General features: G+C 41.4%; 2 protein-coding genes across 2 annotated transcripts; both read right to left on the reverse strand.

Moving 5' to 3' along the window:
- Positions 1-4,895: 4,895 nt before the first annotated feature.
- Positions 4,896-8,545, reverse strand: LOC123752105 (uncharacterized). The gene is made up of 4 exons (XM_045734171.2): positions 8,492-8,545; positions 6,789-7,298; positions 6,220-6,357; positions 4,896-5,458 (listed from the first exon to the last, which is right to left on the reverse strand). The coding sequence occupies exons 1-4, from the start codon at positions 8,495-8,497 to the stop codon at positions 5,399-5,401; spliced, it is 714 nt and encodes a 237-aa protein (XP_045590127.2). The 5' UTR covers positions 8,498-8,545; the 3' UTR covers positions 4,896-5,398.
- Positions 8,546-10,549: 2,004 nt separating this feature from the next.
- LOC123752103 (protein PBMUCL2-like) lies at positions 10,550-11,062 on the reverse strand. The gene has a single exon (XM_045734170.1). It carries the CDS (start codon positions 11,060-11,062, stop codon positions 10,550-10,552), a length of 513 nt encoding a protein of 170 aa, XP_045590126.1.
- Between the last annotated feature and the right edge of the window lie 3,492 nt (positions 11,063-14,554).

A 14,554-nucleotide genomic window follows, 5' to 3' on the forward strand; every position in this document is an offset into this window, starting at 1 on the left:
TGGGCACCAGTCCAAGTGCTATAATAGTCGTAATGGTTTGGCTTTTCTCCTGATAGTTCCCTTCCCTTCCCTTGGTTTAATGGTTGTCCTAAACATTTCTATCTTGGTTTAATGGTGTTCTTGAATTTTTTGATGGTTTAATGATTTTCTTAAACATATATCTCTTAGTTTAATGGTTTTCCCCCAAACATTTCTGTCTTGTTTTAATGGAGAAGAGGCAGGGAGAGAGGGAGTTCTAAGAGAAGGGAGGGGAGAGAGGGAGGGAGGGATGGAGTGAGACTTGGAGGGAGGGAGGGGGGGGAGGGAGGGGGGAGGGAGGGGGGAGGGAGGGGGGAGGGAGGGGGGAGGGAGGGGGGGAGGGAGGGGGGAGGGAGGGGGGGATGAAGTGAGACTTGGAGGGAGGGAGGGAGGGAGGGAGGGAGTGAGACTTGGAGGGAGGGAGGGAGTGAGGAAGGGGGGGGAGGGAGTGAGGGAGGGAAGAGGTCGTGGAGAGTGAAAGTGTAACAGTCATTCTTGTAGGAGTAAACACGCCAAGTCCTAAAAAAGTCTTTTAAACAGATTTACAATCACACACTTCTCGACCCATTCCCATCCCACTCCTTTTCCATGGCCTCTCCGCTCATCCTTCCTCTCTCTCTCTCTCTCTCTCTCTCTCTCTCTCTTCTTCTCTATAATCTTTCTCGGTGTGTCCCTTCCATCATTCTTTCCTCATCCTGTTATTATTCTTCAGACGTCAGGCAGCATCATCTTCCTCTCATCCCCTGATTCGCCCTCTCTTGCACCCTCATCAGGGTGCAAGAGCACTCTTTGCACTCTTCTTGCACTCTGAACAGCGTGTATATTATCTGCTCGGTAAACGCTTTGCACTCTTCTTGCACTCTCAACAGGGTGCAAGAACACTCTTTGCACTCTTCTTGCACTCTGAACAGCGTGTATATTATCTGCTCGGTAAACGTTGTTTGATATCATTACCTGCGATCAATTAATCATACCAGATGGACGTAGTCTGACGTTACCAAGTGACGAGGGAGAAGGTGGTGGAGGAATAATAATAAGCGCCCTTCATAGTGGTGACCTTCATGAGTGAGAGCTGAATGGTTATGACAGTCATGGGCTAGAATTTGAAGTTCTTGAAATCAGTAGAGTTTGCTTGGGTGTTTATGGAGATGAAGGTGCCTATGCAGGTGACCGAAAGGTCACGTATCGACTTACATGTGAATGTGTGAGATTTATGACCAATAAATGGAGGAAATGTGGTCCATTTTGCAGGGTTCGTACTGGGGCAATATATATATGTGCTGTGTGGTTACTCTTAGTGTGTGTGTGGGGAGGCGGTGTAGTTTCTGAAGCCTCAGATTGGTTCATTTGGACGGCAGTCATATTTTCATTGGTTATGGGCCCCCATGCTCTTAGTGTGAGACGTGGTGGAACTGTGAAGCTCACATAATGGGTTCCGGAACTGCTCTACAAGGTCTTTTTATTGTTTTTTCTTTGGTTAAGTAATTTACCTTTGTGTTAAACAAGTTGCATTCAAATTACATTTTTCTGTCATTCGCTCTCACACACATCAAGAGGAGAGTGTTAATGGTTGGTGCTCACTAGAGTTAGCAAACTCTGAATACTTTGCTAATGGTTAACTGGACGTGGTCATCTGGTGTTATTTTAGGACTCTACAATGTGTGAATGGCTGATCTGGTCAGCCCAGCCGCTTAAAATATAGTAACCATTTGGTAGAAAGTACCAACATGTTGTGATGGACCACCAATGAGTTGACCTTTGAATTATTGATTTTGGACAAACCGGAAGCATTTTGAACCACATCATAAATATAAGGCCTAATCTAACCTCTCTTAGTAATGTTAGGCCTAATACATGCTATCTTAGACCTAATATAGTACATATTTGTGCAATACTAGGCCTAGGGGATATTTATTTGGATTTTAGCTTTATATTTTTCCGGAAAATACAATTAATAGTACTAAAATTGGTTTACTGGCGTTTCATCACTACATATTAGAACTTTTCTCCAAATAGTCACTATAACTACTATCATCTCAGTAAGATAGGTAGCATCTGACACAAGGGTGGACGTGTTCAAGAGAAAATTAGGCACGTTCCTCCATGCAGTGCCGGACGTACTTTAGTGGATATGTGGGCCTGCAGGCCGCTCCAAGCAACAACCTGTTGGACCAAGTTATCACAAGTCAAGCCTGGCCCCGGCCGGGATTAGGTAGTAGAACTCCCAGAACCCACATCACGTATAAACTCTAATCATGAGTGTTCTCACCTAATTGTGCTTGCGGGGGTTGAGCTTTGGCTCTTTGGTCCCGCCTCTCAACCGTCAATCAACTGATGTACAGATTCCTGAGCCTACTGGGCTCTATCATATCTACATTTAAAACTGTGTATGGAGTCAGCCTCCACCACATCACTGCCTAATGCATTCCACCTGTTAACTACTCTGACACCGAAAAAGTTCTTTCTTACGTCCCTGTGGCTCATTTGGGTACTCAGTTTCCACCTGTGTTCCCTTGTTCGTCCTGTCAATACCGCTGAGGATTTTGTAGGTAGTGATCATGTCTTCCCTTACTCTTCTGTCATGCAGTGTCGTAAGGTGCATTTCCCGCAGCCTTTCCTCGTAACTTATACCTCTTAGTTCTAGGACTAGTCTAGTGGCATACCTCGGAACTTTTTCCAGCTTCGTCTTGTGCTTGACAAGGTACGGGCTCCATGCTGGGGCCGCATACTCCAGGATTGGTCTTACATATGTGGTATACAAGATTCTGAATGATTCCTTACACAGGTTCCTGAATGCTATTCTGATGTTAGCCAGTCTCGCATATGCCGCAGACGTAATTCTTTTTATGTGGGCTTTAGGAGACAGGTTTGGAGTGATATTACCCTTTAGATCTTTCTCTCTGTTCGTTTCATGAAGTACTTCATCTCCTATTCTGTATCCTGTGTCTGGCCTCCTGTTTCCACCGCCTAATTTCATTACTTTGCATTTACTCGGATTGAACATTAGTAGCCATTTGTTGGATCATTTATTCAGTCTGTCTAGGTCATCTTGTAGCCTCCTGCTATCCTTCTCTGTTTCAATCCTCCTCATAATTTTTGCATCATCAGCAAACATTGAGAGAAACGAGTCTATACCCTCTGGAAGATCATTTACATATATCAGAAACAGTATAGGTCCAAGAACTGACCCCTGCGGGACTCCACTTGTGATGTTGGGGCAGGTAGGGCATTTATTGGGTGGAGGATGGAGGAGGTGCTTCTCTCACTGTGTCTGTTGATCTGCTTGTGGAGGGTTCTCTGTTCCCCTTGGGATTGTAGGGTTTGGGGTTGTGGCTCCCTGAGGCCTTTCTCTTTCCCTGCGCTCCCTCCTCGCGGCTGCTGCCCTCATTCTCTCGTCCCTTGTCATATCCCTCTGCAGGAATACATTTGTTAACTTCTGTACATTTTCTAGTCTGCTCTTCCTTGCTAACAATTCCTCTTTTGTTCTGTCACTTGTGAATACCACCTTTATCCGTTGGTCTCTTTCCTTGTTGTATCGTCCGATCCTGAAAACTTTTTCAATGTTTTGGTCAGCCCTCTCCATCTTTACCCCTTTAAGGATCTCATTAACTTCATTTTTGTTCTTGTCTCTTCTTTCCACTGGATTGATCCCTGTTTGCTCCCTAATGCCTACTATTACTACTGCTCTTTTCCGCTCTATCAGCTGGCTGGTACATTTAGCCGCTTCCTGAGTGTGACAGCCTTCCCTCACCCTTCCCTCCGGCCAGAGGCTGTCAGGGGGCGGGGGAGGGGGAATATTGTGAGGAAGAGAGAGGGAGAGGAGGAAGTTTTTTGGGATGACAGTGAAGAGAGTTGATGAGGATATGAGTAAAAAGATTGTTTGTGAGTCATAGTGATGGTATCCGGTATATAGCTGCCAATTTATTGCTAAGCCTATACTAGGCCTAGATTACCACCATCGAACATTCTTCAACTCATTAGTGTTTGTACAATGTCAAACGTTTCTCAATGAATGAGTAAAAATACTCTCAGGTGTCTTGGAGCGCTTAGATAATTTTTATCTCGTAGTATGACCAGCTTTTTTCAAGAATTTAATTCATAATCGTTTTATTTTTATCATTTAAATCATCATACATCCGTGCCCAGTGAAAGTATATTTATTTATCTACTGGTAGTTTTTTATCTACTGTTAGATGTGACATATTTTTGTAGTTCTTTTATCTGATCGTAGTTCTTTCATATCTTGGCAGTTCTTTCATATCTTGGTACTTCTTTTCCATATCTGGGTAGTTCTTTTATATCTTGGTAGTTCTTTTCCATATCTGGGTAGTTCTTTCATATCTTGGTAGTTCTTTCATATCTTGGTAGTTCTTTCATATCTTGGTAGTTCTTTCATATCTTGGTAGTTCTTTCATATCTTGGTACTTCTTTCATATATTGCTTCTTCCTTCGTGCACTGAAGATCTTTCATCTGCTGGAAGTTGTTCATTTCTTGCTAGTTATATGTCCAAGCTCTTTCATACATAAATTGATTTTATTTGTATTTCTCATAATTCCACCTCACCTTCTGTATGAGTTTAACTCTCTCCATGAGGCCGTGAAATACCATTCATTGCTCGCTCCTCATTTCTCATAGTTTATTCAAGTGTTTCAACTTCAAGAATAAAATATAGTTACTCATGTCCCTATGTTATACTTGTCATAATTAATTTGATTTAATATATGTTTAATATTTAAGAATTTTGTAGGTAATTTTGCATAATTTCTAATTTAAAGAAAAGTACATTTTTACCAAACGAGGAGTCATAGAAAAATAAAGAAAAGGAGATAATTGTTTTCGTGTTCTTTACTTTGGTATTATTGGTATTAAAGGCCAATCAAAGAAGACCAAGTTCGATAAATACATAAATATACAACATCAATTGTTATGTGATCAGCAATGTCGTGAATCATCAGCGGTCGCAGTCTGGCAGGTCCAGACCAGGTCACAATCAGGCAGGTCGAGACCAGGTCACAATCAGGCAGGTCGAGACCAGGTCACAATCAGGCAGGTTGAGACCAGATCACAATCAGGCAGGTCGAGACCAGGTCACAATCAGGCCGGTCGAGACCAGGTCACAATCAGGCAGGTCCAGACCAGGTCACAATCAGGTAGGTCGAGACCAGGTCCCAATCAGGCAGGTCGAGACCAGGTCACAATCAGGCAGGTCGAGACCAGGTCCCAATCAGGCAGGTTGAGACCAGGTCACAATCAGGCAGGTCGAGACCAGGTCACAATGAAACAGGTCGAGACCAGGTCACAATCAGGCAGGTCGAGACCAGGTCACAATCAGGCAGGTCCAGACCAGATCACAATCAGGCAGGTCCAGACCAGGTCGGTTTAATTCTCGTAGATGACCTCAGCGTTGTATCCGTCGCCGTTGTCGACAAATCTGACGACCTGTTGAAAGAGAGTGAAAACTGTTAGATGTGATCCAACGACAACTTTGGATGAAAATGAAGGAGATAGAATGAAAAGAAAAATCATGATTACGGTAATAAAAGCAGGAATTGAAAGTACAACAAGAGAAAGTATTCACTTAAATGAGACCATCAGGTATCAATACAGGGAACACCTTTAACCCTTAAACTGCGATAAACGTCAACTGATATATAAAAACAGAGATAATTTATTTTTGATAGAAAAATAAACAAATTAGAACCATCTGACTTATAACTAATAATATAGAGTCGTTAATTCCAAGTATTTTGGTCCTTGAGACATTAGTGATCAAAATATCAAGTTTCAATATTGATTTTCAAAATTAATTAATATAAAATATATATATATGCAGTGAAAATTATGTAGCATCTGTTAAACTTAAATTTCTTACCCAATTTTTTAGATATTTCTTATTGCAGGCGATGAGTCACAATAACGTGGCTAAAGTATGTTAACCAGACCACACACTAGAAGGTGAAGGGACGACGACGTTTCGGTCCGTCCTGGACCATTCTCAAGTCGATTGTCTTGAGGTGACAATCAAGTTCCAAAGTCGAGGAACAATCGACTTGAGAATGGTCCAGGACGGACTGAAACGTCCTCGTCCCTTCACCTTCTAGTGTGTGGTCTGGTCAACATATTTCTTATTGTAGTGACTCTAAAATAACCCACAATCTCAGGATTAAAAGTTCCGTTTGATATTAGGCCGTTGTGCTCACCTGAGTGCGTCCGTCGGGCAGTAGGACGCGGTACTCCCCCTGGGTAGTGCGTCCATCGCTGTTCACCATTTGGCCGAAGTCATTTCCACTGTAACTGTCCTGGACGCCCCACTTGAAGTTGTACGGCCATTCCTCGTTCTGTAGGTGCCAGGTGAGAAGAATGTGAACAGCGTTCTTCATCTCTCTCTCATGCTTAAGACTTAATTTAATTTGATATTAATAATAGTCTGCTTCACTGCTCCAAACACTGAAGGGAAGATAGTGTTTGGAGCAGTGAAGATAGTGAAGGTAGATTGTGATAGTGGTATACAAATGTTTACCACATTTGTATACCAGCACCGGCAACACCACCACGACCTTGCTACTTGCAGGGTTGGCGTTCGATGCTCAGTGGTCCGAGAAGTTGAGTGCCATTCCCTTTATACATTCCCACATATTCAGCTCATGGTCCTCATATCCCCTTCTAAATGCTACATAGTTATACTGGCTTAGTTCTTTCTCCATATACTTTCCTAACCTTGCCAGGAGCACCACCACTACCAGCAACAACCAAAGGTACTGGTTCTCACCCGGGCACTCTTGGTAGTGGGAGTGTCGTAGTTGTAGCCCGAAGTTGTGGTAGTTGTTGGGGCGGACGTTGGTTTTGGAGGTGTATAGAGTCGAGCGATAGTTGGATGGGGAGGTTGGTAAGTAGGTACGATGGTTGGATGAGGAGGTTCGTAAATAGGAGCGATGGTTGGATGGGGAGGCTCGTAAATAGGTACGATGGTTGGCTGGGGAGGCTCGTAAATAGGTACGATGGTTGGATGGGGAGGCTCGTAAATAGGTACGATGGTTGGATGGGGAGGCTCGTAAATAGGTACGATGGTTGGATGGGGAGGCTCGTAAATAGGTACGATGGTTGGATGGGGAGGCTCGTAAATAGGTACGATGGTTGGCTGGGGAGGCTCGTAAATAGGTACGATGGTTGGATGGGGAGGCTCGTAAATAGGTACAATTGGCTGTGGGGGTGGCTGGTAGTTGTAGTTCTGGGGCCCGGCACTGACTGCCACACCAAACAAGAGTACTGCCAGACACGTCTGAAGATAAAAGATAACAGGGGGTCAGAAAAGACGAAACGGGAGACCTATTTACTGTAGATGGAATAAACAACTCTTGATTTAATTTTATGAAATACCCCTATTTTGTTTTATAAAAAAAGTTGTTTATTTTTCGTTAACTAATCACTTTCAACTTGACCCACGAACGTCAGTTGATCTTCCTCACCTAGTTACTAGGCCTCTTGAATTCATCTTACACTCAAGTTTTGCATTAAGACACGTAAGGAACGTGGTCGCCACTCTAACAACCAGTTTAAGATTCTTGCAATAAGAAACGATCCCATAAATATGATGACAACAATTTAATCTATTTTCCATCGTTTCCTGGAGCACCACGATCTTTTCCGGCTGCAAATCAGCGATTCTAAATAGACTCCAGTCCACCCAATCATCTATTCCAATTAGGATCCAGTTCACTTAATCATCTATTCCAATTAGGATCCAGTCCACCCAATCATCTATTCCAATTAGGATCCAGTCCACCCAATCATCTATTCCAATTAGGATCCAGTCCACCCATTCATTCATGTAGTATATGATGCAATCCACCCCCATTTATTCTTGGCAGAGGGGGATGCAGTTCACCCATTTATCCAAGCAAATATGCCTAGTATTTGGTATGGATAAGTGAGTGGATTGAGTGCTATATGGAACGGACATTACAGGAAATATCATATCATTCACTTCATCTTAGAGGAAGGGAATGTGGTATTATCCATGCAATTGTGGATAGTATCTTAAATAATATGACACTTGTATTACTCTCCTGCATGACACTTGCATTACCCTCCTGCATGACACCTCTGACACTTGCATTACCCTCCTGCATGACACTTGTATTACCCTCCTGCATGACACCTCTGACACTTGCATTACCCTCCTTCATGACACTTGTATTACCCTTCTGCATGACGCCTCTGACACTTGTATTACCCTCCTGCATGACACCTCTGACATTTCAATTCTTTCTCCAGCATAAGTACCTATGCCACACGTAACTCCCTGCATGACACCATCGATCTCTAACTATCCTTTCAGCGTGGTTTCACTGAACGAATTCCTCCTCACCACATACAGACAAGCAAACCACAATAGTCTAATGATCCCTCAATGCAACTCGGCAGGTGCACGGAATTTGTACTGTTTTTGCCTAAGCGAGACCTTCAGTATACCTTCATGATGAGGATGAGAGCCTTGTGGACGGTGGTGTGTGAGGGTCTGAGGAAGTCTACTCAAACACTGGTGCCAAAATTCTACCTCCCTGCCAGTATTTATACCCGTCTGGGCCACTGTGTCATGCCCTTGAACATCTTCTCTTTTCTACCCACTGTCACCTACATTCCTTATTCTTCCCACGATCGCCTACATATCTTATTCCTCCCACGTTTCACTCCTTCCCCCCCCCCCTCTCTCTCTCTCTCTCTCTCTCTCTCTCTCTCTCTCTCTCTCTCTCTCTCTCTCTCTCTCTCTCTCTCTCTCTCTCTCTCTCTCTCTCTCTCTCTCTCTCTCTCTCTCTCTCTCTCTCTCTCTCTCTCTCTCTCTCTCCTTTTTAATTCAGAACAAAAATCGAAACGTTTTCAATTGAAAGTAAAGTAGCTGATATTCCTTGCAAATGCTGAACATATCATCTTTTATGGTCGAGAATTAATTAATAATCCGACTCTTCTTGTGGCACAAAGTTGTGGTACAAAAATATCACATGAACGTCCCATGAAGTCTCATAATCTGTTTAAAATGACAATTTCCAATTACTTGGACAGAACGAAAAAGAAAAAACTTAATAAATACACCAAACACCCGTACTGAAACATCCGAGGTATGAAGGTATCCTACATTGAATCTCTATCGTTAAATAGAAAGAAATGTTTTTACATTTCAGAAATACAAAAAAAAAAAAAAGCAAATTGGATCTTGGGAAAACAACCTATTCGTTTCTCCTGAAGATTGTTGCACCATCTACAGGTGTTGTGGTAAAGGAATGACCTAATTTTCAATCAAATCGGATTAGCTGTTCATGCGCTAGAGATATATGAGTCTCTCATATTTGTAGACCGAATGAAAAAAAAGGAAAAAACATTTGCTTCACAAAGATGAATTTTATATATTCATATTCTTAGGATTTTTTTCAAAACATGTATTTTTTTTAACCTATATGTTTTATTTGAATTTTCTAAACGTTTATTTAATCAACATGTTTTCTATGCATTTTCTTAACATATATTTTCTTTACCTGAATTTTCTAAGCATGTATTTTCTTTACCTACATACTCTTGACATGCAGTTTCTTGCTCAATAACATTATACTGCATTTTCTTGTCAAACATTTCGTGTTTTTTATAATTTTTTCACTGCATAACGTTGCGACGTTCAATTAAAACAATAAAACATAAACATTGTCGCTTGATAATTACTTCAACATTAATATTAGGAAAAAATACATTATAATTAGAAAAAGAAAAATATAACCATATTTACACAAATAATTGAAATTAAAATGAAATAATTGGTCAGACTTATCAACTGAGGAATAGAATACAGGGATAGAGAGAGAGGGAGAGAAGACAGAAAGTGAGAGAAGAAACGAATGGAGATAAGGCAATACTGGATAACAGGAAGGATCGAATAGAAGAAAGCAAGGGAAGAATGGAGGGAAAGAAGGTAGGAACGGAGATAGGGATGAAAAGTGTGAGGGAATAGAAGAAAGGCAGGAAGGGGCGAAAGTAATAGGAGAAGGGATAGAGATAGGAAAATGAGAAGGGAGGATATGAGCAAGGGTTGCAGAGAGGGCGAGAAGGAAGAAAGGAAAGAAGGGAGTGACTGAGAGAAGGATAGAAAGCATCAAGAGAGAGAGAGAGAAGGAAGGGGGGGGGGCAGGGCAAGATAGAAATCTCGATCATACTAAGAAAGTCAAGTTGAAAGTTTGCACGTTCCGTCGTTTAAGATAACCTTCCGTAATCAAGCAACAACAAATAAATATAAAGAAGTCAAAATACAAAAAAAAAATAATGATAACAGGATAACATGGCATCAAGAAACTCACCAGCAATGACCTTGTTCCCTCAGGTGGCTTCTCTCTTGGTCCCCAATTAATGTATGCTTCCCGTATTTAGGTCCTAGAGGTGCAGCATGTCTATGATATCTTTTATTTATCATTTGCTTTAAAAGTCACTGAAGGAGCGAGGCCAGCTTCACCTTAAAGTTGAGTGGACCTTGAATTATTTCTGAGAAAGTTATGTTTTTATGACAGTGGATGGGGTCGCTACTGACCAGTGGTTGTTAGTGGTTGTGTTGTCAATGGTTGTGTTGTTATTGGTTGTCAATGGTTGTGTTGTTATTGGTTGTGTCATCAGTAGTTGTGATGTCGTGGTTGTGTCATCATTGGTTGTGTCCTCAATAGTTGTGTCATCAATGGTTGTGTCATCAATGGTTGTGTCATCAGAGGTTGTGTCATCAATGGTTGTGTCATCAATGGTTGTGTCCTCAATAGTTGTGTCATCAATGGTTGTGTCATCAGTGGTTGTGTCATCAGAGGTTGTGTAATCAATGGTTGTGTCATCAGTGGTTGTGTCATCAATGGTTGTGTCATCAATGGTTGTGTCATCAGAGGTTGTGTCATCAATGGTTGTGTCATCAATGGTTGTGTCCTCAGTGGTTGTGTCATCAGTGGTTGTGTCATCAATGGTTGTGTCATCAATGATTGTGTCATAAGTGGTTACATGCTTTAGTTTTGGAGACACTGTCATTATAAGGGAACTCGCGAGGTCAAGACGACTAATATAAATTCATTAGTGCCAAGAGTGCAAAGATTGACCATGGCATCAGGTCACCATAATATTATAATGATAAGACTTATTATGACACAATATTTTCACCGCAATATTCACTACATATATTAAGAGAGAGAGTGAGAGAGAGAGAGAGAGAGTGAGAGAGAGAGAGAGAGAGAGAGAGAGAGAGAGAGAGAGAGAGAGAGAGAGAGAGAGAGAGAGAGAGAGAGAGAGAGAGAGAGAGAGAGAGAGAGAGAGAGAGAGAGAGACTAAATAGAAGGTGGAAAGAGACGAGCAATGACAGCTGGAGTGGAAGGGGAGGGAAGCGTGATGAAAGGGAGGTGTAGTCAGACACATAAGAGAGAAGAGTAGCAGGACGGGGCGTCACCTGAGTGTGCACAAGATCACCTGAGATGTTTGAGGGTTAGGCAGTGCCTCTCACCTGTCTCCCTGGCTCAAGGCTGTCATTATATATATATATATATATATATATATATATATATATATATATATATATATATATATATATATATATATATATATATATATATATATATAAATAAATATATATATATATATATATATATACATATATATATATATATATATATATATATATATATATATATATATATATATATATATATATATATATATATATATATATATATATATATATATATTATAATATTTTGGGGTACAACAGTACATTTTTTTAAGGATTTTTCATGTCTTGTAAGAGATAGATTGTCATCAAATTTCACCTCTAATATAGTAATTGATGGGATGTATATGCATGTTTTATTTTGCCTCAAGATAGGAAGGTATATCTGGTGCCTCTGTGAGGGGGCGACCCAGCCCATCCACCTAATAGAGCGTCGCATCTTGACGTATACTCTACCTAGAGCCAAATATCGTCGTAGTAGAAAATGGTAGCGGCTCGTGAAATTGACACTTTTCAAATTTTCTGTTTTGGGTCCTCTGGTAGGTTAGCATAGAGGCACTTTAGTACGACAGTTTTTTGACGTTGAGAAACCTTAGGAGAACGGGCTGAGACATCAGTTGGGTTGTATCTTGGGGCAACATTAACGTAATCATCGCCAAGTTAAAATTCATTTTAAGGGCTTCAGTGATGTGAATTACCTCTTCTCTCTGGTCTCTCGAAAACGTCAATGGACAATATTAGTTCTAGTATTATTTTGCGTTTAAATTAACATTTAAATTTAAGTATTTAAATTAGCATTTAAATTAGCATTTAATTAGCATTTAATTTATAAACAAAATGTTATAACCTGAAGTTCCGGTTAAAGTTAACTCCTCATATTATGTCTCCGGGTCAAGTCTCCTTCTCCATTGACTGGAAGAAACTGGAGAGGCGCGCGAGTCACACAATGCAGATTAAATATTGAACTTAAACACCACAATAATGAACTAGTACAGGCAGAGGTAAACACTTGAAGCGTAGTGAGGGCCTCTGGAAGACATGGGGGCGGGCTTTGAGTGCTTGCTCTGATCTCTCTCTCTCTCTCTCTCTCTCTCTCTCTCTCTCTCTCTCTCTCTCTCTCTCTCTCTCTCTCTCTCTCTCTCTCTCTCTCTCTCTCTCTCTCTCTCTCTCTCTCTCTCTCTCTCTCTCTCTCTCTCTCTCTCTCTCTCTCTCTCTCTCTCTCTCTCTCTCTCTCTCTCTCTCTCTCTCTCTCTCTCTCTCTCTCTCTCTCTCTCTCTCTCTCTCTCTCTCTCTCTCTCTCTCTCTCTCTCTCTCTCTCTCTCTCTCTCTCTCTCTCCTCTCTCTCTCTCTCTCTCTCTCTCTCTCTCTCTCTCTCTCTCTCTCTCTCTCTCTCTCTCTCTCTCTCTCTCTCTCTCTCTCTCTCTCCCTCGCTCCTTCCTTGTGTTTCCTACCTTTCGGCTCACATAGGCCGGCTCACCAAACTTGGTTGCTAACATCGAAAGTTAGATTGGTTAATAGACAGTTAGATAGGATGGAAACAGTTCGACTGAGAGATGTGACAATGCTGATCTTTACTGTACCCATGACCGCGTAGATTTGTTCTCCTCTTTATGTATAAGGTGGTGAAATTCAGGCCTTTGGGCCATGCTTTTTGGTGTGTGTGTGTGTGTGTGTGTGTGTGTGTGTGTGTGTGTGTGTGTGTGTGTGTGTGTGTGTGTGTGTGTGTGTGTGTGTGTGTGTGTGTGTGTGTGTGTGCGCGCGCGCGTGTGTGTTTGTGCGAGACATGTGCATGTTTGGGTCTGTGAATTTGTGAGCAATATGATAAATTACATATAATCGTCTTAGACATTGGTAAATTATCATAAACCTATGAGTTTCGAACGTTAGACTGCGAGCAGCCGCATCTAACAGCCTGGTTGACCAAACCACCAACCAGGAGCCCTTGTCAGAGACCGGGCAGCGGGGACGTTGATCCTCGGAATCATCAACAGGTATAATATACTATAACAAGAATATTATATGATCAACGTAAATATTTTATTTAAATATATAATGAACATATATAAATATTTTTTTCATATACAAGATGCAATAACTTTAAATCACTAGGCAGTAATGCAAAATTATTTCAATAAAACATTCTACTTTCACCTGACATTTAAAAAAAAAAGAATTATGAAGAAATGTATTATACAAAATCTACAGAAATAAAGAGTTAACGCAAACACAATTGCGGAAAGATACCGCGTGAGAGCAAAGGCAAAATAATAGTAATAATAAAATCCGTAGAAGCCGTGATAAGGGGTTCGAACCTACGCGTTGGGTGTTCCCATGTTCGCGCCCTAGTCAACCAGGCCACGATATGGTCAAAAAAAGATTACAACCTGGAGTTCTGCTGTGCTAACAAGGGTTTCCTTTTCCTTCTGGACCATTTCGTGGCCTAGTAGACTTGTCGTGTGCGTGGGAACACCCAACGCATAGATTCGAACCTTTATCACGGCTCTTTATCGATTTGCTCAATAATAATAATAATAATAATAATAAGGTAGACAAAAAAGTGACATCAGAAGTAAAATCTCTCAACCTTGGGTCAGATTACGCCGTTCTCTGAAGGGAGTTTCTTGCGACCGCCTCCACTCTGATTTCAGTAAACTGTCATCTCCATGTACAATCACCTGAGTGGCCAGAGCCAGCTCCTCTCATTACTCTGACTACCTCTACCATTATTGTCTCCTTCATTTGCATATTGAGAGTGTTTTAGAGCTGTCTGTGAGGAGAGTGACGCAGTTTGTGGCTGAAGATAGCTGAATTGTTTTTCTTCACATAAACAGGAGTGAGAGAGAAAAGGGGAGATAGAAGGAGAGTGATAGAGAGAGGTAGATACATGAAAAGCGAGAGGAAGAGATAGAGATTGGAAGAGGGGAGGAATAGAGAGATAGCCAGGCGAACGTAAGAGATAGGGATGGAGAAAGGCAGAGACATAAAGGGGAAAGGGGAAAGATGTGGACGATGAAGGGTAGAGA

Source organism: Procambarus clarkii, chromosome 5 (assembly GCF_040958095.1).
Source record: "Procambarus clarkii isolate CNS0578487 chromosome 5, FALCON_Pclarkii_2.0, whole genome shotgun sequence".
In the NCBI taxonomy this organism is placed as follows: Eukaryota; Metazoa; Arthropoda; class Malacostraca; order Decapoda; family Cambaridae; genus Procambarus; species Procambarus clarkii.